We start from the raw sequence: 25,304 nt of genomic DNA, 5'->3' as shown, positions 1-25,304 counted from the left end.
AAGAACAAGTGAACCCTCAAATTAAGGGGCTCAGACCCCAAAGAGAAGGGCCCTGATGGGGCTCAGAGGGCAGCCAGACCCTGACAGAGGGACCAGATGGAGTTTAAACCCCAAGTCAAAGGGCCCAAAGAGGCGTGGAGGGGGCCGTGGAGATGCTCAGGGGGTGCTGGGGGGGCCCAAAGCCCAATTCGGGGTGTCCACAGGCAGATCCCAGCCCTGGGCTCGGACACAACTCAGGGTCCCCAAGGGATTGCATTCACTCACTCGCTCAAATAAACCACCCACAAGCGAAAGCGCTTCGTCTTTCCTAACAGGTTAATTAGATTTTTAATGATTTATTGCTCAATCTGCAAGGATTAATATTGCATTCATTAAAAATCATTCATATACAAAATAAACCTCTCCCTCCTGGCCCGACGCTGCCACCGCCAACCCACCCCCCCCCCAGGCTCCCCCCGCCCCTGACATGGCTTGTACAGAGATGGAGCCCTTAACGGGGACGGGAAAGGGGGGACCGTGGCCCCCAGTCGGGAAACGGGGGGATCGTGGCCCCCGCAAAGCGCAAGGGTCCCCCCATGGAGAAGGGGGGACGTGGTCTCGCTCCCTCCCCACGGATGCCCATCCCGGCTCGCGGAACCCGGCACGAGCCCCTGTGTAGCTTTGGGGGTCCTGGGGAGGCAGGTGACCCCCAAAATCTGTGGGGAGGCCAAGCGAGCCAGCACCGGTCCAGGAGGGGACCGGGCAGGGCGAGAAAGAGGGAGAAGGAGAAGGAGAAGGAGCAGAAAACAGGGTGATCAAAGCCACGAGTGTCCCTCGTCACATCATCCTGTTCTCATGAAGGTGCTTTGCAGCCCCCGGGGGCAGCGGCACCCCCAAACCTGCCCGGGAGGGACCCGGCCAGGCGGCACAAGAAAAGGATCCACGGGTCGGGGGGCGAAGGAGCAGCCCCCGGTCACGGGTACCGCGGCAGCCCAGTTATCCGCATACTGAGAGCCGCTCCGGGCTGGGGGAAGAAAAAGGTGATTTGGGGAAGATAAAATAAGCCAAGAGAAACCTCGTTGGGTTGCAAGGAGCTTCCCCCACCCTGGGGACAAGCTGCAAGAGATGAAAAAGAGATACACGTCACGGGCGAGGATGAGGAAGGGGATGAAGGAGGCGATGAGAGCGGCTGAAACGGCGGGGAAAGGGGGGGAGCGATGTGGAGCCGAGGGACTGTGGTGCAGAGGGGTACGGGGAAGGCTCATCTCTGCATCCATCTCAAAGAAAAAACAAAAATGAAATACCCTCAAAAAATAAACCCCAGACACCCCTAAATCCACCCCAATGGGAAATGGGGCGGCTGGGACGCAGCGAGCACCCACACTCGGCAGCCACGTCCCAGACGCTTCCCCTGCTTCAAAACATCTCTTAAAGGAAACAAACATCTTGAAAAGGAAAAGAGGAAAAACAATCAAACAAACAAAATGGTTTTAACTCAATTAAGGTGCAGTTTGGCTAAAAAAAAATTTTAAAAAAAATTTAAAAAAAACACAACTAGGAGAGATGAGGATAATGCTGGGTAAGCGACCCCCCGTCCCAATTCAGATTAGCACCCTGAAACTGTGAACTTCCCCGTCGGACCTGGCTGGGCCACCAAACCTGGACCAGCGGCCACCAAACCTGGGCGACCTCAGCACAGGGAACACTGGCCGGGCTTGGGGACAGTCACCGATTCGCGAGGTGGCCAGTAGGTGCCACTCTGCTCCCAACGCTGGGAGCGGTGATCTAGCAGCTAAAACTGGGCTCTTTAAGGCAATTTAGAAGTTGCAGATAATCCACACAAAGAAATAAAATTTTTTTTAAAAAAAGGTAAAACAGCATCTCCGGATCTGCAGGGATCCCGGCCGAGACTAACGCGGGCTGGAAAGGTGGGAAAAATAAAAAATTGCTGCAGGAATGAAGCGCCCTTGGCATGTGAGGAGCCAGGGCTGGGCTTCAGCCACATGAAAGCAAGAAGCGAATCCCAGGTTGTCTGCCAAGATCAGAGACATGATCATGTAAAAGGGTAAAATTGAGAGGGGAGAAAGAAAAAAAAAAGTGACCTTAAAATCACACCGATAAATCTAAAAACAGGTTCCTCTGCTGGTCTGAAAATAAAAAGGTAAACCAAAATAAACATGATCTTTAAAAATAATCTCTCTAATGTTGCCTTGTGTGGTCTGGTCCTTCATGGGTATGGTCCATCAGTATCTAGGAGAGAAGGGAGGGGACAGTGAGGCGCTTGGGGACACAGCATGAGATGTCCCCAGGGCACCCACTGGGTGGGAGACAGCGGCTCCCGGCCCCCCCGGCACTCACCTGTAGTAATTGGGTTTGAAAGGCCCGTTTTTGTTGAGTCCCAGGTATTTGGCCTGATCGTCCGTCAGCTCCGTCAGGTGGGCGTCGAACGAGGGCAGGTGCAGGCTGGCGACGTACTCGTCTGGGGGGGCAAAGAGGGGATCTGGGGGCTATAACGGTTGCACTCGATGATCCTGAGGGTCTTTTCCAATCAGAATGATTCTATTCTATGATTGTATGGCACAAAAAGTGCCGGGGCACCGCGCTGGGTCTGGCCAGGCTGTCCTTGTCCCCACCCCATGGATTCACACCCAGGTAAAGCCAAAAGCAGAGCTGAGCCCAACCCGGGTGCTGAGCGGGGCTGGGTGTGCAAAGGGCTGCATGAAAACCCACGGAGCAGGAAAGCTGCAGGATAAGGGACACCAGCCACGCTGCAGGAAAATAAATCTGCACATATTTTAAAAGCTGCCGCCTCTGCCGGCTTCCCTGAACTCCTCCTCTCCCTGGAGGTTTTGTCCAGCCCAGATTTGGGGTCCTCCTTATGTTCAAAACCGCTGTGCCTCGCCCCAGCAGCGCGGGGGTCAAGTGGCTCTGGGTTCCTGTCACTCACCCATCTTCTTGGGCAGCAGGTACACGTCCTGCTTGTACCGGCCCTCGGGAGCGTTGTAGAGCTCGATCAGAGCCAGCGCCTGCAGAGAGCACAGGGGACAGTGGGGACAGTCAGGGATGGCCACCGCCACCCACGGCCACAAAGCTCTGGCAGCAAAGAGTTTAGGAGCCTGAGGGAGGGGGCAACCTTTTCCAAAATGCCTGGAAGGAAAGGCTTCCACCCCTGGACATGTCCCTCTCTGGGTCTCCAGCACCCCCCGCCACAGAGGGAGGACCAGAGCGATGGGGATGAGCACATCTGCAGCATCTGGGCTTAACAACCCAGGGAAAACCAGGGTGTGAGGATGGAGGAGAGGGGAGCAGCTCTAATTCCATTAAACCATCCAGCTGCCGCCTCACGCGGAAACGAAGGGATTGCTCGTTTTAAGCTGGCGGCATTGCTCCGAAAGCCATGGCAGAAATAAAACTGCGTCACCCCCGAGTGTTGGTTCACGCAACGGAAACCCAGGTCCAAAACACAGCCCCGATCCCCAGCAGCGTGGACCCACAAGTGTGGGGATAAAGAATTCCCCAGCCATCCGTCCCACCGTGTTTCCAGCTCAGTGTGCTTCTCCCGCCGCTCACGGACCCAAATCCGTGCAGCCAGCACCGACTGCAGAGCGAAGAGCTGAGCCACATCTAATCATCGTTTGCTTTGGAAAAGGCAGAGTCATAAGACAGAACGCAGGACATGAGCCGTGTCCCCCCAGCTGAGCCGGCACTGGGGAGCATTTTAACCTCCAGGTACCCAAAACCCGCCCCAGGGTTCGTTTTTTTTTTAGTGATGTAGAAATTAAGAGTCCAAAAACAAAGCAAAGCCTTGCTCTGAGATAAGCTTAAACCTGCGCTAGGGGAGCTCTCCAGTGGCTTACAGGAAGGAGTCCTGCCACAAAGCCCGGCTTGTTTTAAACTCTCTCCCAGCTGTAACCAGAGCGGTAAGTTCACACCATCATCAAGTCCATCCCCGCCAAGAGCAGGTGGCTATGGTGTCTCTGGCACTGGTGTCACCCCGAGCACCCAACCAACTGCGTGTCCCCAGCTTTATTCCAAACCGCGCGAGCCCCGGGGTGCGGACGAGGCCCCGGAGCATCCTCCAGCCCCCACGCCCCGCGCCGTACGGACCTGCGTGGTGGCTGTGATGGAGAGAACAAAGGTGGGAACCGTGGAGCAGCTCAGGTTGAGCAGGCGGCCCTAGAAGACAGCAGGAGGAGTTTGCCGAGAGCTGGACTTGACGCCGACGCCAAACCGAATCACGTCTCGAGACAGGAGACACCTCTACCCACTCCCTGGGACAGGGACAACCCCAGCGCAGTGACTCAAGGGCCACCTGTGTGACCAGAGGGTTCCAACTCTGCCTCAGTTCCCCCACTATTTAAGGCCGGGGGATTCTGTGGTCCCCAGAAAGAGCCAGGAGAGCTGGGGTGGGACGAGGGGACACCCAGCTGTCCCTACCAGCCAAATGCCATCTCCTGGCTTGAAAGAATGCAGCCAGATGGCACCTCTGTGGCTGCCTGTGGTACGTGACACCTCCCCTGCCTCAAGAAAAGGAAAATAAAAAAAAAATAAACCAAGAAACCCTTTTCCTGAGCTCTGAACCTCCTCCTAGTGCCTTTCCACCCGGGGAAATCTCTGTTACAAACTCTGGCCCGCAGTGTTTTCCCGATAGCGGCCCGCAGCACCGCGGTGGCACAGCTCCCAGCGCACCTCGGCCAGCAGCACCACCCGCTTCCCGTCCGGCCAGATGACGTGGTCCACTTGGGAACGGACCCGCTCCCAGGTCAGCTCCGGGGTCCGGAGGCTGGTCTGCAAGAGCAAGAGGAAGAGGAGGAAGAGGATGGAGTGACGGTGGGAGGATGGTGGGGCAGGCGCAGCCGTCGAGGCCGCAGGAGGACTCACCACATCGATCTCGGTGTTGGAGTGGCCCATGTTGCAGACAATGCAGCTGTTCTTCATCCGGTCCAGGTGTTCTCTGGTCACCACGTTCTTGTTTCCTGCAGAGAGGGCAGAGATGAAGCCAGGGCAGTGACCGCCCCCTGTGCTGGGCACTGGGGAGGCCAAACCTCGAATCCTGGGGGCAGTTTTGGGCCCCTCACGACAAGAAAGCCCTTGAGGTGCTGGAACGAGTTGAGAGAAGGGAATGGAGCTGGAGAAGGGGCTGGAGCACAAGTGTGATGGGAGCGGCTGAGGGAGCTGGGGGTTCAGCCTGGAGAACAGGAGCTGAGGGGAGACCACCTGATCTCTGAACTGCCTGAAAGGAGCTTGGAGCCAGGGGGGGTCGGGCTCTGCTCCCCAGGAACAAGCGCCAGGACCAGAGGAAACGGCCTCAAGTTGCGCCAGGGGAGGTTGAGGTTGGATCTGGGGAACAATTTCTTCCCCAAAGGGCTGTGGGGCATTGGAACAGGCTGCCCAGGGCAGTGCTGGAGTCACCGTCCCTGGAGGGGTTGGACAGACGGAGATGAGGTTCTCAGGGACAGGGGGCAGTGCCAGGGCTGGGGGAACGGGTGGACTCGATCTTGAGGGGCTTTTCCAACTAAAATGATTCTCTGCAATATAAACCCTCTGATTTCTCCTCCCCCGCACTCGGGTCAGAAAAACTCAGCTTGGGGCAATATCAGATGAACATCCACCAGAGCAAGAGCTGCCCAGGCTGTAGACAACAGAGATACATATGAGATTAGTGCTGATCTTCAGTCCCACAAATTACCCAGGCTCCAGGAGACTCCAAAATACCTCTGGGGACACATGGCTGTGAGGTCCCTGCCCCTAGGAGCTGAGCAGGACTGTGACCAAAGACCAGACTAGGTGTGGGCAGGAGGAAAAGCCCTTGCCATAGCACAGCTATTGCTCTTGTAAAATCAGCAGCATGTGGCAGCAAAGTGTCCCCAGCTCCCCCAGAGCCCTGGAGACACCCACTTGGTCACAGCTGTTCCTTCTTATCCCACTGCAAGGCTCCCCCACGACCTTCTCCGTCCCTACCTGTGCAGGTGATGACGACATCCACCTGACGGATGACTTCACTCAGCTTCACCACCCGAAATCCGTCCATGCTGGCAAAAAAAGGGGAGAGGGACCACAATGAGGAGGAGAAACCCATTCCCTTCTCTGCCCCAGGCCAGAATCACCCACACACAGTCAGACGATCCCTCCACACCCCCAGGGACACCAGATGCAAGAGGAAGAGCTGTGCAAAGGATGTGGCATCAAACCTGCTCTCACAAATGTTGGAGGAGCTGAGAAATGTGTGGAACATCCTGAGAGCCCTGAATAAACCCTCAAGCATCCTCCCCCAGCCAGCTGGTGCAGGTACCCAGTGCCTCGTACCCCACAAGCTGCCCCAGCCCTTCCCCATCACAGCCCAACATAATAAACGATCCCCAAGATGAGTCCCAGGTCCCCCTGGCTCTGTTTCAGCCTCTGGCAGGGTTTAAAAGAGGCTGGAGAGCAGGTTAAGAGATGCTCGCAAGCAGCATGGAACATCTTACCAAGCTTGCAGAGCGCAGATGGGGTCGATCTCTGTGACGTAGACGATGGCTCCCAGGGCTTTCAGAGCGGCACAGCAGCCCTTGCCGACCTGCCGAGGCAAAGCGTCAGCATGAAGCTGAGCACAGGACATGCCGAGCGCTACAATCCCTTCCCAAAACAGGCCAAGCACGTCCCAGGCTGGGAGACGCTGGTCCCAGCCATCTGCCCGATGCCAGGAGCAGCTCAGCAACGTACCAGGCGAGTGGCACTTCTGCCACAAGCCCAGGTCCCCCTCAAAGCCACCAGACCCCCAGCATGGCCACCAGCTGGCAGGAGCTTCCCAAAACCACCATGCTCACAGCATCGCAGCCCCCAGCATCACAGGAGCCCTTCTGAGCTCTCCTCCCCAAGATTAAAGCCAATCTGGATGAGCACGCACTTCCCCCACTTGCTCTTTAAACCAAAGGGTTTCTTTGGCATTCAGAGCTGTCCTGCACAGATCGGGGACGGATCCTCCATCCCACGCCCCCAACGTCAGCAGAGCTCCTGTAGCAGCATCTCTGATCCCATCCCTCTCCTCACCACACGATTAAACTCGAGCTCAGCTCTCCACACCACTTCCCCACAATAACACTCGCCTCATCTGCACGCTCCCACGCTCAGCCCCATTTTCTGAACAGCAAGATGTTGCCAGGCAAGAAACACTTCCAGAGACACCCTCACTTATCACCCAGCTCCAGGCTCAGGTCTACTGAAAACAGCCAAGCAGGGCAAACCAGGACTCCCACCCAATCCAAAGGGGAAACCAGTGCAGGTGGAAGGACTCCCAGGTTTTGAACAAGTCCAGTAAAACTCGGGACAGACCCAGGAGACTCCAGCTCCCAGCACAACTCCTGGCTGGAGAAGCAGACGCCAGCCCAGAGCGCTTGGGTGAGAGCAGAGCTGGGCTCCACCGCTGGCTTCAATAAATTCGCAAGCGTGTTCCTGCCAGGAAGAGCATTTGCAGCTCCTGCCAGGCCCTTCGCCGCGCGGGAAGATAAACACCCACGCAGCCAGCGCACAGATGGAGGGAAGTTGTCAGCTCCCGGCTCTGCGCTCTCCCAGGGCAGAGTCAGTTACAAGTTCGTGATGCGATTCCCCTCTGCCAGAACACGATCCACCAGCGAGATGCAGCCTGTCCCTCCGCCTCCCCTGTCACAGGCTCGGTGACAGCCGGGCTGGCTGCTGAACTCGCTCCAGGGGCAGCAGATGGGAGAACCCATGGGTAGTTAGAATTCAGGCCAGCGTTCCCAACAACTGCCGTGTTTGCAGCCCAGCTAATCTGCAGGCAAACTGGGGAATCTGGTGCTTGCTCTCCAGCCTCTCAGCAGCAAAAATTCCCTGGAGATCGCTCACCAGGTTTGATCTACTCCTACATCAAGGGTCTTTGCGCAGGGAAGAAGTGGGACTCACCTCCCCATAACCACAAACCACCACTTGCTTCCCTCCAAACATCACATCCGTGGTCCTCTTCAGGCTGGGGGACAGAGAGAGACCTGTGTTGGGATTAGTCAAGCGCACGCCGCTGACGGCACAGGTCCTGCGAGCACACAGCGAGGGCAACGCCGCAAAGAGCCCGGGTTCTGCTCAAGAGGAGCCGGGGCCAAAGCCACCAGTGTGAGAGTGACAGCGGGGACAGGCAGGAGGGGACTCACCCGTCCAGGATGGATTCCCGGCAGCAATACAGGTTATCGAATTTCTGTTTGGTGACGGAGTCGTTCACGTTCATGGCTGGGACACACAGCTTCCCGGCCTTGGAGAGCTGGTACAGCCTGGAAGGGGACAGGGGTGGGTCAGAGCACAGAACAGCAACCCCATCAGGGATCTCCAGATCATCTTCCCAAACCTGCCTGTGCACACCGGTCACGCTCTCCTCCACAATCCCTCGGATCTTCTTGAATACGTTGGGGTATTTCTTATAAACCCAGTGGGTCAGGTCCCCACCGTCATCCAGGATCTAGAGGAGAGGCAAGGAAGAGCATGGAGCAGTCAGGGTTCCGCTGGAAAAAGCACTCACTGGGGACAGGAATGGGAAAAAAGAGATGAAAAGCATCTGCAGGCACCGAGGAGGGGCTGGTCGGGCAGAGGAATGGGGGCAAAGGCTCCTGGAGCCCTTTGCAACACCAGCAGACACGCAGGAGCAGCCCCCGGGAGGGAAGGGTGAGGAGCAGCCGTGAGCACTGCACACAGGAGGAGGAAGGGCTGGAGGAAGGCTCGTTACCATGTTGGCCTGCCAGCCGTCGATGTTAACACAGCGGTCAATGCACCACCAGAAGTCATCCTCCGACTCCCCCTTCCAGGCAAACACGGCAACACCTACAAGAAGAGAAGCATCCTTGGCATGTGCTGAGGTTGGCAGAGCTCCCTCCTGCTTGGCCAACTCCGGAAAACCACAGACAGGAGGAACAAGGGGCCGTGCGGAGATCAAACCGCAGCCCACAACAGCATCAGACCTGTTTATCCCTCCCTAAAAGATATTTGGTCCAAACCATCCCTCAAACCAACCGTCTGGGACGAGGCTGCAGAGCCAGGAGGGGCTGCAAGGGCTCTGCGGCCCCAGGCTCAGCCAAACCAGGGGAGTTGAGGTTGGATCTGGGGAACAATTTCTTCCCGGAAAGGGCTGTGGGGCATTGGAACAGGCTGCCCAGGGCAGTGGTGGAGTCACCACCCCTGGAGGGGTTGGACAGACGGAGATGAGGTTCTCAGGACATGGGGCAGTGCCAGGGCTGGGTTATGGTTGGACTCGATGATCTTGGGGGTCTCTTCCAACCAAAACGATTCTGTGATTCTACACTCACCGGCTTCTGCCAGGGCGGCCGCCACCTCGTTCTGGGTGGAGTAGATGTTGCAGGCAGACCAGCGGCACTGCGCTCCCAGCGCACACAGCGTCTCGATCAGCACCTGCGAGAGCCGGGGCAGCGGTGACGGGCATGGCAAGGAACCCACCAGCCACCGGCTCCAGCAAACTACAAAATCTGTACCCAAAACTGTAGAAAAACTAGGAAGTGAACATGAGGTGGCTCTTTGCATCCATAAAAATGTTACGCTGAGATTAGACGCATCAGCAGCCGTTCAACCACATGATTGCCTGTTACGTGTGCCATTTTCTGCAAGTTTTGATACTTAAGAGAAATATCATCTTAGTCCATGGCCATCACTCTGCATAAATCAGCATCTTTTAAGAAGCCACCTACCTGACTGGCCGTCTCATCTGAATAATGAGATGTCTGAATGGCATCATGGTTCCTACGGGAACTTTCTGGACCAAAACTGAATTGCAGTTTTCAAATTTCTTGGCCATGTGCTTTTACAGAGGGCTTATAATTTAAGACTTTACACTAATAATTCTAACATGATTCTGCATGGCTTTTCATTAAAAGTCAAGTATACAGAAGTATACAAAGTATCTGTTTCTCTAATATTTCTTTCAAAACTTTTTTTTTTTTAAATAAAGGTAGCAGCATGGTCATTTATGCCGATAGCACTAAAATCCAGTTTAACATCCACACCTTCTCATTTTCCCTGGGGCAGCAGAACCTTTCAAGATGTTTTTGCAACAGTGAAGGTGCCTCCTGCAATTGCCCAAGGCTGGGAAATTTAAGAAACTTCCTTTCCCTGGGGTAAAATGGGTCTGTCCCAGCCCAGACACCCCAAAAATGCAGCTACTCACCGCGGTCTGTGCTGTAATGTGGGTACAACCCACGATTTTAGCTCCAGCCAAAGGCTTCTCCCCTTGAGCTCGTTTCCTGAGGGAAATCAGAGCAGACATGTCTGCAAAAAAAGGGACAGAGAGAAAGGTTTTAACGATGGCTCAGTCCAAGAGGCCCCTCTCTGCCAGAGCTGGGGTCTCACAAGCTACATCCAGCCCCACAGTTTTTGCTACGACAGTCGGGGAGAAAACTCATCTTTGGCCTGGTAGGGCTGTCCAAAGTGGGATCAAAACACCAGTGTCATTTGTCGCTTGACAAAGCCACTTAGGGTCACAGCACAAGACCAGAGAGGTCTGGGACATGATGGGGACAGTCACCAGCCCCACAGAACAGTGCTGAGAAGAAGCACCTAAAAAAGATGCGAACGGCGCTGCTGCTTCTCCAGAGCTGCTCGGAATGTCCCTGGACTATCTTCCCCTTCGGAGGCTTTGGCAGCGTGTGTGTAAAAAGGAGCCTGAAAGCAAAATTACCCAATCCCCCCCTGGAAACGGTAACTCAGCTGCCCGCGAGCCCCTGGGGAAGGGGTTGGGACCGACAGTTTTCATGTCCCTGAAGGCATCGCGAGATAATTTTGCCCATTGAGGTTTCTCATCCGAAGTCACCAGAACATGAAACCCTGCAAGAGCTCTGCTGCTGGTAGATGGATGCCACGTGCCGTTAACGTTTGCTGTCACATCCAGCAATTCCCCGTGTCATCTGCTGATTCAGGGGGATGGAGACGGGGTGTCCCAGGCTGCAGGATGAGCTGTGGGAATCGCCAGCCCCAGCTCCTGGTCTCCGGAGAACACGGCACAAGCCCCACGCTCCGCTTTTACCTTGCTCAGCGATCTCGATCTCCCGGCGCCCAAACTCCGCCTGCTTGATGTTCTTCACGCAGAAATTGCTGCTGCCTTTGGAGTTGGTTTGCTGCTTCTCGCGAGGGGACACCTCGTCATCGGAGCTGTCTGTGTAGGATGCAGCTACGGCCAGGAGAGGAACACACGTCACACATGTCACCCCCAGACCGGGGACCTCCTGCCCTTCAGCTTCCACACACACACTCATGGTTCAAACCACGAACCTCCCAAGAAAAGCCAGAAGGAATTTTGCACTCTTGTTCTCTAACCCTGTTATCTCTGGGATGTTTTAGCAACTGATAATCAACACCTGGGCTTCAGGAACTCCTGGAATTATCCCCTCCATGGCCTTGTGCAACGCAGCAGCACAGAGCATCCTGATGAGCGGTGGCACCAACGCCGGATTTGGGAAAGAACTGTGCATGGAGAAGGAGCCTGGCACCTACCGGAGCTGTAGCTGTCGGTGGAAGACTGCGAGATGGAGCGGGACAGGGACCGGCGGCCCGTCTTGGTCGGGAACTTGGTGAACTCCTGCATGTCATCTGCAAACTGGATTTGCTGAGCAATGCAAAGAGAAATGCTAAATTAGCAGGTAAATGTCATCCTTCCAGGTTATTTGGGCCCATGGATCCCTTCAGTCAACCTCAGCCACTGTAGTCGCAGAAATGGGAATCGGCAAATGCACCAAAGAACAGATTTGTGGCGACAAAAATTAAACCCCCTTCTCTGCCTGACCATCTCTGTCACCAGCTTAAAGCAGATTGGACACTTAACACCTGAAGATAAAAAAAGCACCCAGCAAGGCTCAAAACATCCTCCTCAACCCATCTCTGGCTCCCTGAGGCTCCTCCAGGAAAATCAGACGCTTGTACAACACAAATACCGTGCAGCCCTCCCAACAAGCTCCAATAGACCCTGTCCCAACCGATTTCTACCCAAAAATGCAGCAGCGAGAGAGCCGGGGTGGTCCCGGCAAAAATTCTGGTGCTTCCAGGCTCTTCCCCAGGAGCGGAGCATCCCGCAGGTTAAAAACACGGCACAGCCTTCCAAAACCAACACTAAAAGCAAGGGGAAAAAAACTCAGCGAGAGAGAACGTTTCAACAAAAGTAGTTGACATTGCGCTGGCTTTCAGTCTCCTCGGCGTTACAGATGTTTCCATTGTAAGAGAAGCCCTAAAACAGCCGCCCCTCCTTCTTCTCTCGGCCAGAGGCAACTCAAGCCTCTGGCACCTACCGCCAGCTCATCACATTCAAGCGCGTTGGGCTGAAACGAGGGGGAAAACAGCCCCAAACTGCTCAGCTGCTGCACTCAGCCCCAGCAAAAAGCTTTTATTGGTGCTTCTGCAAGAGAAAGACAATGGAGATGAAAGGGAATTAGGAAAAGCAGCAGCAAATCCAGGCGGCCGCCCCCTCCCCGGCACGATGACCCCAACAAGGAGCCCCCGCGCAGCCTCTTCCCTCTGATCGCGTCGCTGCGGGATTTAATTCTGCCACTTAACAGGGGCGAGACGTCATGGCAGGGAGTGGGATTAACAAAGCATCCCCACAGACCCAGGAGACCTCCAGAAGTGCCCTGAAGAAATGGAGCTGATGGGAAGAGACGGGCCACGGTGGCCTCGGGGAGGGTTTTCCACGCCACAAGGAGCCCCGAAGCTCCCAGAAGCTTTGATGAGGGAAATAGTCTTCATGGGGAGAAGAATGAAACTATTTAGTTGAGATGAGCCGTCCCAGAAAAGAGGAATGTGCATAGTCTGGGGCCACCAGCATCCTGGCTGGTACCAGCACCGGTGTGGCCAGCAGGACCAGGGCAGTGACTCAAATCCTGGGGTCAGTTTTGGGCCACCCAACTCATCAAACCAGAGGGTGTGAACACGCCCCTGGCATTAAAACAGCTTAAAGTGTTAGCGGAGGAATTTTCTCCATCTCAGGGAAAAGTTTCCAGGGAAGAGGCAAACCCAGGAGGGAAAACAAACAAACAGATAAGCCAGGCTTTGCTGCCCCAGCCCGGGGTGCGGGGAGGTTATGGGGACCCCAGACCGGGGCACTTCCCTGCCTGGACGGTCTCGGGGAGCAAAGCTGGTTTGGGATGCGATGGGAAGGAGGTGGTGGGGCTGCTGTGCCCCACGCCAGCCCCACGCTGTCCCCACGTTGTCCCCAAGCCAGCCCCAGGCCGTCCCCACGCCACCAGCACAACCGAGACCTACCAGACACCACCACCCCTTGGGGTGACTGGCCGCGGGGGCTGAGCCAGCTCCGGGCACAGTCCCAATTTTAGGAGCAACAGCAGCTCTAGAAATGCTAGGTTTGAATCCAAGAGGTAATAAATAAATAAATAAATAAATAAATAAATAAATTTTTTAAAAATCACCACTAAAGAAACCCAAGTGCTGAATTACCCACAGTAATCCCTGCCGTGGCTTTACCAGAGCTCAGTCGAACTCGGCAGCTTAGCAAAATCTGCCCCGGCTAAAATTATCATCAAACGTTACAGGCAGCTTCTGAATCGAATGAACCGTTCGCGCATCAAACCCCCCCCGAGCCCGGCAAATTAACGCAGCGTCCGGCAACCAGCCGGGAGGAAGATGAAGGAGGACGGTGTGTGCCGCGGGCCGGCACAGTGACCGGTGACGTGCGTGACCGCCGGCCGCGTTACCTGCCACGTGCCAGGCGCTCCAGCTGCATTAAGGCAACGGGGAAAATCTCGTAATCCCTCAGCTTGTCACGAGAACCTGAATGAACAGCATCCCCGGCGAGAAGGGACCGCGATGGGGATCGTCCGGCTGCAGAGCACGATCGCAAATCCCAGCCCAAACACCAACCCTGCTGGAAGTGGCTTTTCCAACCGGGTGGAGCGCAAGGGTGTAAGAGCAAGGGAAAATATTTTTTCATCCCAGCAATTGGTGACCGAGGAGGCAAAACAACCCAGCACTGATTTCCCCACACAGAAACAGAGCCGGGGGGGTTTCCAGTATCGCTGCCTCCTTACAGGAGATGGGGCCGGGTCTCGTTGCTGTGCAATGAGCAGCTCCCTGCTGGGTACAGAGGGTTTTTTTGGGAGATGTCCTGTAGGAAAACACCAGGATCCGACATCTCCTGCCAAGTTTTCACACAGCAACGCTGGATGCTGCTCCCAGTCGCACCTACCAAGCCAGAAGTACATTTTCTCCCCTTGTGAAACCTGCCACGGCCGTGTCCGTTCCCACGCGGATCCGACTCTTCCCAACAACGGCCGCTCCTTTGCAGCTCCAACCACCCCAAAAAGGGTCAAATATGGTGCCCGGGCCCTTCCAAAGCAAACACCGGCCACCTTGTTGGGCTGCACCGCCCGGTGCATCCCAGAACCACCATGAAGCTAAAAAATCAGCTTCACCAAGCGTTTCCCTATGTTATAAGGCGCCTGCCCATGTGTGGGCACATTGGCCAGGCAGCCCCAAATCCACACATCCCCCAGCGCATCCAACCTCATTTGTTTAATTATTACAACATGGGAAGGGCAAGCAGAGCCCAGAGCTGGGCTGCCACCACCTGAAGGAACCAGCAGCTCGTGACTGCGGGGGGGTGACCCCCAACAATTTATCCTGCATTTTTCCCCAGCAGTCAGGCTGAGATTAGCTTTTTGAGCTTATGAAGTTCCCCGCTCCCGTCTCCGACCTGCAGAGGACTCTGTAAATCCAGCTGGATTTACCTCAGGCACAGACAAGCCAGGCACGTCCCTCTCACACAAGACAACCTCACTTTTCATTTTAAAACTCTTTCTACCCGCGGAACGGTTCTGGAGGGGATGCTCAAGCTCCTTCGCCATGCTGTGCATCCCCAATTGCATCCCATGCAGAATCGGGGGACAGCAACGGAGCGGGGTACAGGAGGAGGAAGAAGAGGAGGATCTGGAAAGCATCCACAGCTCACAGCCATCCCAGGGGCCACACACCAACCCCTTTCACCAAGGGGAAAGGACACATGCTGGGAGCAGCTCCAGGCACCTTACACCCCCAGGTTTGCTTTAGCAACCCTTTTAAAATTATTATTATTTTTCACCAGGGACAACGTGAGCGGTGGCACATGCAGGTTAGTGTGAAGGAAGTGCCCTTACAGCCACTCGTGTCCCGGGGCGACGCGGTGGGGACAGGAGCAGCTCCCGAGACCAGCGGGAAGCAGCGAAGCCCCTGAGCCCTCCGGAGATTCCCCCTCCACGTCCGCGGATGCGACAACACGATCGCCCAGGGAGAAACAGCAAAACGGGAGCAGAGCACGTTCTCCCAGCAACACAACCGCCCGGAAAGCAAAAAAAAAAATCTCTCTGCAACCCACTTCTGCCCTCCCAGGAGAAAGCCTGGAAGGATCAAGGGTCCTCTCCTCTGACTGCAGAAAGCCAGCAGCAGAGACCAAGATTATTCAGGGCAGCCAATTCCCCTTATTTCACCTCCTCTCCCCAACAAAAACTCTCTGGCAGAGGCTGGGAGGGCACTGCCGGTTGCCCATGCTGCTCAGGCAGCCCTGACGTGACCTGTCTTCTAAGTTCATCATTTCTTTGTCATTCCTGGAAATTCAGCCAGACTAGAAACGCTTTACAGCCCAAAGCAGCGCTCGTCCTCTTCGCCAGCCCCACTCGCACACGAGGCACCACCAGCAGCTCACACCAGGGGTGAGTTTTGCAGACCCGACGATGGAAACCTTCCCGCACTCCAGCTTCAAACCCCGAGGATCGGGCATCTGCAGAAACACTGTTTCCTCCGGGGAGCTGCGACTGGTTGCTCAGGAGGATCCGGGTCCAGATGAGTTTGGGCGTTTCTAAAGGACAAGTTGCTTTAATCAACTTATTTGCAGAAGCGAGTCATCGCGTCCAGGCCACGCAGCAGCGAGGGAGGGAGGAGGCACCCCAGGGGCTGAGGTCTCAGCCACGCACCAGCGGAGTTAAAAACAAAATAAAGTAACCAGCGTGAGGCTCGTTGCGATAGGACAAGGGGTGATGGTTTTAAACTAAAGGAGGGACATTCAGGCTGGACACAAGGAAGGAATTGTTGGCCCTGAGGGTGGTGAGAGCCTGGCCCAGGTTGGCCAGAGAGGTGGTGGCTGAACCATCCCTGGAGACATCCCAGGCCAGGCTGGACGGGGCTCTGAGCAACCTGAGCTGGTGCAGATGTCCCTGCTCATGGCAGGGGGGGCACTGGGGGGGCTGGGAAGGTCCCTCCAACCCAAACCATCTGTGATTGTATGATAAGGATTGAAGGAAAAAAAATCAGTGCTGAATTCTGTACCCGCAGCTCGCAGAGGGTTCACAGGGCAGGTTTTTTTCCGCGCAGAGACCTGCCCGGCACTCTCCCCGAGCAGGAACCGCAGCCAAATCTCTGCCTGGAAACCTTTACACCGTTCCTGACAAGGAAATAAAGGGCACTGAGGTCCTGGCAAAGTAAACTGGCCAAACCCTGATACCAGCTGCCCTCCTGCACCGGCTGGGGTGGGTAAAGCATTGGGGAAAATAAATAAAAAGAAAAAATTCCTGTGAGTACAAGAGAAGAATTGAGGATTTTCCACACAAATCCCAAAGCTCAGCAGAGAAGAAACACCAGAAAGGAAACGGGCCCATTCCAAGGGTTAATAAACCACCGCAAGATTTCAGTCATCACGGGAATCACTGTAAATGCTAGTTAAAGGGAAAATAAACACAAGGCAGGATTAAATAAAATAAATGTGATTTTGAGTGCCCAGCTGTTAAATAGTAACTGGGAATAACTCCTGCCTTATAAACACCTTGAGGCCAAAGGTGCATCCAGCAATAGCATCAGGAAAGCTCCGCGGGAGCAGACACGGTGTCGAGTCCTTGGACTCCAGGGTCGCAGGCAAAGGCTGTTTTATCATCTTTTTTAACATCCGCAGTGCCCACCAGTGCACCAGTGGCACACCAAGTGTTCGGGCAATAGGATAATTGGGATTAATTGGTGTTACCCTGCTGCCATTGCACGGACAGGACTACGGGTTAAGTTATTTGCAGCAGCTTGTGGGACGAACCGAGGACTAACGGCCTCAAAAAGGCACGTGGAAATGTATATGTGTGTCGTAGCTGATAGGGAATCAGCTTTAATTAGCATCGATTTTTAAATTAATTAGAAAACTCCTCTACAATCGCAGCTGTACGAGACCAAAGGAGCGCAAGGAAGCGCTGTCGGAGGGATCATTCAGCCACACCACGTGGGTCTGAAGCGAGTGTTAGCCACAAAAAAAATCAAATTGAGAACCCCAAACCTTTCCTGTGTAACAGTAAAGCAGCCCCTGGGTGTTTTGGGGGAGGAATCGGTCTGCCCAGCACCTGCCTCCTTTTCTCCCCCAGAACCAACCTGCAGAAGAATTGCAGCATTTCAAGACCTCTTTTGGTCTTTCAAGAGATCAATACAGCAAATGCCATCCAGTTACACCCACCTACACTTGAACGACTCTCCATCCCCGCGCCGCAGCTCTGAGGGAAATACCCGGCAGGATCGGCATCCAGCAGGAGCTGCCAGTTTGTATAATAACATATTATGTCAGGGGGTACAGCTGTGCAACTGGAAAACTGGAATGACATCCTCCCCACGCTTCCAGCCCTGGCTGACCCCCCCAGGCCCCTCGCAGTGGTATTTCCACAAATGCATCACCAAGAGCTGCCCATTTCTCATTTACCAGCATCCCCTATTTTCAGGCTTGGAAAATGCTTCCATTTTGATGCATTTAGTTAAAGACAAGGCAGGAGAGAAAGCCCAGGCTTCAGCTGCTCAGAGGAATCGTTATCCGGATGGACAAACATCACCCTCCCGGACACCGACTCCTCGTGTTGGAGCAAAGCCAACCCTTCCTGCAAACAGGGTTAACTCAATTAAGCCCCTTTCTTTTAACTGGGGCAGGAGGGATGAGAAGCAACATCTTCATGGGGATGGCGAGCTCAGAGAACATTTGGAGAAGGGGCTGGTTAAAGGAGGGAGTCGCGGGCTACTCCAAGGTCAACAGGGATCAGCCAGATGTTCACGCTCCAAAACATGCCCAGGTTGGATGCAAAACTTCTTCCCGTGGTGCAAGAACGTGCGAAATTCGGGGCGCCCTGCGGGGAGGCGAAAGGAGGAGAGACTGAAAACAGCAGACGCAGGTTGAACCTCACCCCGGGTTATCTGGGAGGAGGAAACCAAAACATGAATTCCAGCGAGGCAAAGCCCTGAGGAGGCTCCTTTGTGGGCTGCCCACCTCCTCTGTCCCGGCAGGAGCTGTTCCCTGCGCCCACACCTCGCAGATAAACCCGGCTCCCACCCAAAATCGCGGCTCCTTCGCCAGGTCCTGCCAGCAAACTCCGGCTCGGCAGCCAAGGGGAGGCTGAACGCACCTCCGAGGACAGCGGCAGCCTCACCCGAATTACAATGCAGCCTGTTTGACGAGCTGGAACATCATGTCCTCGGCCACCTAAGTTCTTTGGCTGTCACCAACCTGAAGCAAACAGATTCTGCAGCAGCAATAAGCTCGTTACCAAGGCCACCGTATTGATCTCCAAGTGTAATTAAAATTCACAGTTCAAGCAGCCCAATGCGACAGGGGCGGCTTCCTAAAGGCGTAAATAGCCCCGGCTCCTGCGTTCCCAGGGCAGGGAGCCCACGGGGTGAGGCTCAAATAACACCCCAAGTGGCAGCTTCTCTTTGGAGCATCAACCAAGACGCCCCAGAGCACCCACTCCCCATAAAATCACAGAATCATTTTGGTAGGAAGAACCCCTCAAGACCATCGAGTCCAACCATTCACGCACCCCTGGCACTGCCCCATGTCCCTGAGAACCTCATCTCCGTCTGTCCAACCTCTCCAGGGATGGTGACTCCACCACTGCCCTGGGCAGCCTGTTCCAATGCCCCACAGCCCTTTGGGGAAGAAATTGTTCCCCAGATCCAACCTCAACCTCCCCTGGTGCAACTTGAGGCCATTTCCTCTCGTTCTGGTGCTCTCCTCGAGATCATCGATAAAGACATCAGACCTGGCCCCATGCTCTGCCGAGGGTTAACCAGCCAGGGCAGCGGGTTGAGATGCTGCTCAGCCCAAGGTTCTGGTGCAGACCAGGTTCAGGTGCTGCTGAGGGTGGCCAAGTCCCCAGGGCTTTGCCGAGGGGCTCCAGCGTACCCCGCTGAGATGGTGACAAGATGCTCCTCCTCGGTGGGACTCCCCGACCCTCCACAGCAGCCCCCAGCCCCACACAGATCTGACCCAAGGCCCCATGGAGAAGGAGAGGGGTCAGGCACTGCGCAAGTGTTGGCACAGGGTCCTTGGCCCTGGGACGGTCACCTCAAGTGCCGCCACCATCTTCCGAGTGAAGGTGAGTCAGAGTCCCCCAGATAAGCAGCTCTGATCAAAGGGCTCAGCGGGAAACGCCACAAGCCCTCAGCAAACGGAGAACGTCGCCCGCAGGAAACTCCTGATGATAAGAGACATGAGCGTATCTCTTGAACTGAGCCCCACACCTCCCCCTGCACAAACAGCCGGGACCGGGCGCTCAGCGGCTCCGCGGAGCAACGATGAGGACGGGATCCTCACCGGCAAAGCCCTGCGTGCAAACAGCAGGTTGATCCAAAAGGATCAACTTCAGCTTGGCCTTGAAAAGCTGGTTTCCTGAGAAATAATAAAAAAACCCACCAACAAAACAGCCATAACCTCGAGCAGGGAGCACAGGAATAGGCTCCAACATTTACACGGGCTGGGAAGCGCGGTGAAAACTGTCCAGGTCCCAAAGAAAGTATTGTGGTAGGCTGGTCCTCAGCAGAAAATAATACCACATTTTGGGAAAGGCCTAAAGAAAACATGGTAGTTCTGCCACCAGCGGCCTGCCCACGCTGCAGACCTGCTGTCACGGGAAGGAGGTTCTGCCGAGGAGAACCAGCGCTGCTCGGATGGGTGGTCCTGACACCCACACCATCAAAAGACAACAAGAGGTGCTTGTGAAGGCAGCGGAGAATGAATATCCAGCTCCTTTCCCATCTCCATTGGGGTGGAAATCCAGCCTACCTCGTGGGGTTGCAGGAGAAGAGAGAAGCAAAACGCACTCACCCTGGGACACCAATTTGAAGATGGTTGTGTCAGACACACCTCAAAAATCTCCGTTCTTCCTGCTCTCCACTTCAATAACTTCATTAAGCATCTTCTGGCCTTGCGGTGGTGCTGGGTGACAAGGACAGGCCTCCCTTCTGGACAGCAATGAGACCCTCCCAAAAGCCCAAGTGATGAGAAGGACCCAAGAACAACTTATTAGAGAAATAATTACCTTTCTGTCTTTTAATATAGCACCACCAGTGACTTGTCTGCTCCCTGCCCCCAGTAAATCATTTCTGTTGAAAACACCCTCATGATTTGCTCTCTCCATGGGTCGGGGTACAACCAGCTCAGCTTTTCACCATCTCACCACAGCAACATGTTCACTTATTCGAGTTTCCCCGCACCCCAACAAGGCCAGACCCCGTCCCAGGTGCTCCAAACGGTGAAGGACGAGTTGTTCAACTCACCCCAGCCTGGACATCTCATTATGAGAAGGAAAAACTGCAGCAAGAGGAAAGAGAGAGAGCAAAATAAGAGAGGATTTGGGCAAAGAAGCGAAGGGCGGCGAGCGCTCGGCGTCTGGCTGAACAACCGGGAGAGGAGATGGTGGCTGGTGCCCCAGACAAGCTCACAAAGGCAGAGAGGATTTATGAGCAGCCAGCCTAAGGGATGGAATTAAGCAGGAAAAACGAGCGACTCCAGGAGCTCAAGCAGTACAAACAAGGACAGTCTGGTCCCACTGACAGGCTGAAGGGGAAGGGGGCTTATCAGCACCCAGCTGGGCAAAGCTGCAGGGACGCAGGATGACTCGGGACTGAGAAAAACGGGGCAGAAAACGCGGATCTGGGAAGGGGCCACACGCGAGGCCGGGGGGCAGCAGACTGCAGCAAGGTCAGACAGCACGGCAGGACGGCGGCTCCGCAGGCACCTGCGAGAACCAGCAGTGGAGACGATGCTCCGGAGAAGGTGCCCAGCCCTCCCTGGGGACAGCAGCTCCCTATGGGCTCCGTCCCCCCATCCCCAGGGACAGCAGCTCCCTATGGGCTCCGTACCCCACTCCCCGGGGACAGCAGCTCCCTATGGGCTCCGTCCTCCCCTCCCCAGGGACAGCAGCTCCCTATGGGCTCCGTCCTCCCCTCCCCAGGGACAGCAGCTCCCTATGGGCTCCATACCCTCCTCCCCGGGGACGGCAGCTCCCTATGGGCTCTGTCGTCCCTCCCCAGGTCCCCTCCCCAGCCACCCCCGTGCCAGGCAGCGCAGAGCTCCGCTCGCTGCCACCGCAGAGCCGCACTGCTCTGCATCAGCATCCCCCGCTGGGATTCCTCCGGCACCCGCAGGGCCACAGCACCCACCAAACACACCGGCCACGGCCGCGTCGGCTCCCTGGGGCATGGAGGTGCCGCATAGCTCACCCCCCACCGGGAGCAAATTGAAGGTTTTAAGCCCATTTCGCGCTCCCATCCTGCTGCATGAGTAAGCAGATCTGTCTGCAGCATCTGTCTGTCTGTCTGCCGGCACCCGGGTGTGAAGGAGCCTGCGGAGGGCGATCCCCACGCGACAAGGACGCAAGAGGGACCGGGTGAAGTGACAGACGGGGACTGCGCTTGCCAAGCGCCCCCTGCATTGCCACCCATCTCCAAGCACGGCGGCGTGTCCTGCCCGCTCAATGCCACCCGTGGCTCAGCTGGGAGTTTAAGGCTTCACCAACCGGCCAACGGGGATTCGGAAAAGCAGCCGCGGCAAAGGGCACCGACGGGCTCCAGGGAGGCAGCGGAGCAGATGCCCAGACACAACGGTGACGGTACAGGGGATCTGGAAGGGCACAACCTGCCCTTGAGCTCTCCCTTCATCCCCACACCTGTAATTCGCTTAATTTGAGCAAAACACAAACCTCGGTGCTTCCAGCCCCCCCAGCAACATCAAGGCACGCACTGGAGAAAGACTGAGGCTCAGCACCGCTCACCTCTGCCTGGAAAGCTCCCACAGCCAAAGAACCGCCTCGCTCTGACCAAAGCTGGTGTTATTTTGCTGTCAGCCCGATTTCCCAGAAACTGCAGTGAAAAAGGAGCTTCAGCAGAGCCAGGCAACCCCAGCTCTTGGGGGAAAACCACCACATTTCTGCAGAAAGGCTACAGCTCCGTTCACCTTGACTGTGCCGGCTCCTGCTTAAATCCAGAGTTGATCATATTTAATCTCTTAATCTCTTACCTCCTGCTGTTTCACTTTTTCACCTTAAACAAGTGACTGACAAGAGAGGAGACACAAACATCAGCAATCCCCAGGGCTGGCTGCGCAGCTGGGGCTCGCTCGGCTGCCCCCGACGCAGCGGCGAGGACACCGATGTCTTCACAGCACCCACGGGGCCGATGTGCCCCCAGCTACACCCGAGATGCTCCCCCGGGTCCGAGCTGGGCTCACGGCCCTTCCCCTGCACTCTGGCACCTTCCCCGAGCAGCAGCACTAGTTAAGGCTCCTCTCTGAAAAGCCATTCGGCGGCAGGTCACACGGAGGAGACGGAGCCTGCGCTAAGCTTGGCCGCGTTCCCACCCTCCCCATCGCCAAATGCCTTCTGCAAACTGCATCGGCAAAGTTCAAGGAGCCTAAAAATGCAGGGAGGAAGCTGCTCCGGCAGCACGCCATGATTTTTTCCCTACCTCAGTGCTGGGAAATCATTTCTGCTGGCCTCTGACCACGCTGAGAGCTCCTGGGGCAGTGAGCGCAAAAGTCGCTTCAAGTTGCATCGGAACAGAAAAGCGTTTTAATGGTTTAATTGCGATCCTGCTTCGAAGGCTGAGCTGGAGGCACTCAACGTCTTATCTCAGGAGGGCAATTCTCCCTTCCCTGTCCTTTTATCCTTCTGCCAATGCCTCTGCTATTACTGAGCTCTATTTGCAGTAACTAGCCAGGCAAGGAAAACAGTAGCCTGAAGCATTTTGTTCCTTGACCTCAGCCACATCATACGCTCCCCATGATCTTGCTGGCGTTATCAGCCTCAAATGTCGTGTGCATGTCGTTCTGGGCACCTTTAATACCGCCACCCAGCCAGGACCGGCTGCAACAGCCGCGAGTCTGCCTGTGGCTCCTCATGCTGTGTGCGTACAGCAGCAAATTCAAGGTGATAACACACCCCACACACACCCCCTGAGACACGAGCAAACTTTGTCTCTGAGGATGCTGGATCAATTGCTCCCTCCACGTACACTGCACTTCTTTTCATGACATGTTTTGGCCCCGTAGGATACCTCAGGATTAGTGGTTTGCTCCCCACTCTCAGATCAACCAGCCGCAGCCTCGCACTGTCAGCTCCCCAGCCCTGAGAAACACGACGGTAACGAAAAGGTAAAAAGCAATCCCTGAGTTTGAGCTGCGCTGAGCCACAAGAGGCAGATCCCAGCTCCGCATTCCTCTGCTCCTTCCTCCAGGCTACGTGAACAGCCCAGAAAAACAGAGTCGGGGCGCAGGGAGAACCTCCAGACCCTGCTCCCCGGCAGCAGCGACGAGCCTGGCCGAGATGTCTGGAACACAGTCACCCACTGGCAGCCCCTCCACAGGGGTCGGGCGCTCCCCTAATCCCACCACCAGCCAGGGGAGGCAAGAGACACGCTCCCCCCGAGCAGGAGAACATTCACATTCACTGCGATTGCTCTGCCTTTGTGGCTGCAGCCCCGGGGAAACACGATGTTCAGCACAGCGGGGACCTCCGGCCGCAGCTGCGCGGATCCGTGCGGCGCCGGGAGCACAAAATCGGCCTCGCTGGCAGGAACGGGACTTCAGTGGCACGTTACTGAGCCCGGCAGGTCTGCAGCGAGCCAGGAGCACAGGTCTCCATGTGCTCCGCCATCTAAAAGACAGTTACCCGAGTTAGCGGGTGACACGAGCATGGCAGGGAGTAGCACAGGGACATCTCGGGAGGTCCTGTGAGAAGGTCTTCAAGGATGAAAGGGTAAAGAGGTGACTGGAGCTCAGCGCCGGGGCTGCTCCAGCAGCCTCTTCCCCAAGCCCAAACGCACTCCCACCCACATCTCCAGCAGAACCCCCACCCCAAAAATAGTTCGACACGCCAAATTTCCTCCTGCTGCCCTTCAGGGTGACCTACAGTAGCATCTCCAGGTTGCTGCTGCCGGCTCGTCCCATTTAATGGGTCCCCCTCCTCTGTCCCCACCACAGAGCACTGTCACCTCCACACACACACCGCCCATCATGGTCCCCAAACACGGGGTCCCCAGACCCGCTCCCCCCACCTTACCTGCCCGTCCCCTTGCCTGGGGTCACCCTGTCCCCAGACAGCCCCATGCCAGAGCCAAGCCCCTACTCTGCTCCCTGGCTTCCCTGCCCCCAAAAGCTGGACCAGGCCTGGCCCCAGCCCCCACATTGGGCCATGTCTCTCCCGTACTGGTACCAGTCCATCAGCACCAGCCCGGGGCCGTGTCCCAGTACAGATCCCTCTCTCCCCAGTACCCAATCCCTCCCCATCCCACCCCAAAATGGGCCAACATCCCCTTTCGGCCACCTCTGCCCCCGACGTTTGGTACCAGCCCCGTACCGATTTCCCTCTTCTCCCCGGAATGGGGACAGCCCCCCCCTTTCCCAGTCACCCCCAAACTGGACCAGCTCCTGCTTTCCCAGCATCTCCCCCCGACCCGTGGGGCTATACCTCCCACAGCCGGGGCTGCTCCCCCCGACCCGGGCCGGTCCCCGCCGGTACCGGTACCTTCTTGGGGGCCTTGGTGACGGTGGCCATGAAGGAATATTTCTCGGCGTCCTCCACCTCCTTGGCCTGTTTCACCCCCTCGCCGCCGGCGGGCTCCGGCACCGACATCCTGAGGAGAAGGAGGAGGAGGAGGAGGCGGCGGGGCGGGCCGCGGCCGCCCGCGGTGCCGGGCGGGGCGGGGCACGGTGGGCAGGCAGGAGCGCTACCGGTTGGGCTCGGTTTAACCCGGCTCGGCTCGGCTGGGCCCGGCCGGTGCCACGGCCGACGCTCCGCTGCCGCCGGCTCTGCGGCGGGGACTGCGGCCGCGGCGCACGGCGCCAGGGGCGGCCCCGCCGTGACGTCAGCGCGTACTGACGTCAGCGCGCAGCCGCCGGGCAAGTGAGGCCGGATGGCGGCGGCGGGCGGAAAGGGCGCGGCGCCCCCTGGCGGCAAGAGGCGGGGATGGCGCGGGTGGGCGGGGAAGGGGCGTGGCTGATGGGCGGGGCCGAGGGGGCGGGGCAAGGGAGAGCAATGACGGAACAAATTAAGGTAAATTGCAAAAGATAAACCAAA

At 56.4% G+C, this 25,304-nt stretch overlaps 1 protein-coding gene across 3 annotated transcripts; it reads right to left on the bottom strand.

The window, feature by feature from the left end:
- Window positions 1-462: 462 nt before the first annotated feature.
- On the bottom strand, window positions 463-25,051 carry AHCYL1 (adenosylhomocysteinase like 1). 3 transcript variants are annotated; one of them, XM_065649238.1, is made up of 17 exons: window positions 24,753-25,051; window positions 11,458-11,569; window positions 10,991-11,134; window positions 10,136-10,236; window positions 9,264-9,366; window positions 8,687-8,781; window positions 8,316-8,422; window positions 8,121-8,237; window positions 7,879-7,942; window positions 6,447-6,535; window positions 5,941-6,011; window positions 4,861-4,955; window positions 4,669-4,767; window positions 4,087-4,155; window positions 2,927-3,005; window positions 2,338-2,458; window positions 463-2,229 (listed from the first exon to the last, which is right to left on the bottom strand). In XM_065649238.1, the coding sequence occupies exons 1-17, from the start codon at window positions 24,858-24,860 to the stop codon at window positions 2,223-2,225; spliced, it is 1,581 nt and encodes a 526-aa protein (XP_065505310.1). In that variant the 5' UTR covers window positions 24,861-25,051; the 3' UTR covers window positions 463-2,222. The 3 variants fall into 3 exon arrangements, with proteins under 3 accessions (XP_065505310.1, XP_065505312.1, XP_065505311.1); XM_065649240.1 differs by lacking the exon at window positions 4,087-4,155; XM_065649239.1 differs by lacking the exon at window positions 463-2,229 and having other exon boundaries at window positions 2,334-2,458.
- Between the last annotated feature and the right edge of the window lie 253 nt (window positions 25,052-25,304).

The sequence above is a fragment of the Caloenas nicobarica genome, chromosome 21 (genome assembly GCF_036013445.1).
Source record: "Caloenas nicobarica isolate bCalNic1 chromosome 21, bCalNic1.hap1, whole genome shotgun sequence".
In the NCBI taxonomy this organism is placed as follows: domain Eukaryota; kingdom Metazoa; phylum Chordata; class Aves; order Columbiformes; family Columbidae; genus Caloenas; species Caloenas nicobarica.
The sequence above is the reverse complement of the archived record's forward strand: the minus strand, read 5'-3'. Positions and strand labels throughout refer to the sequence as shown.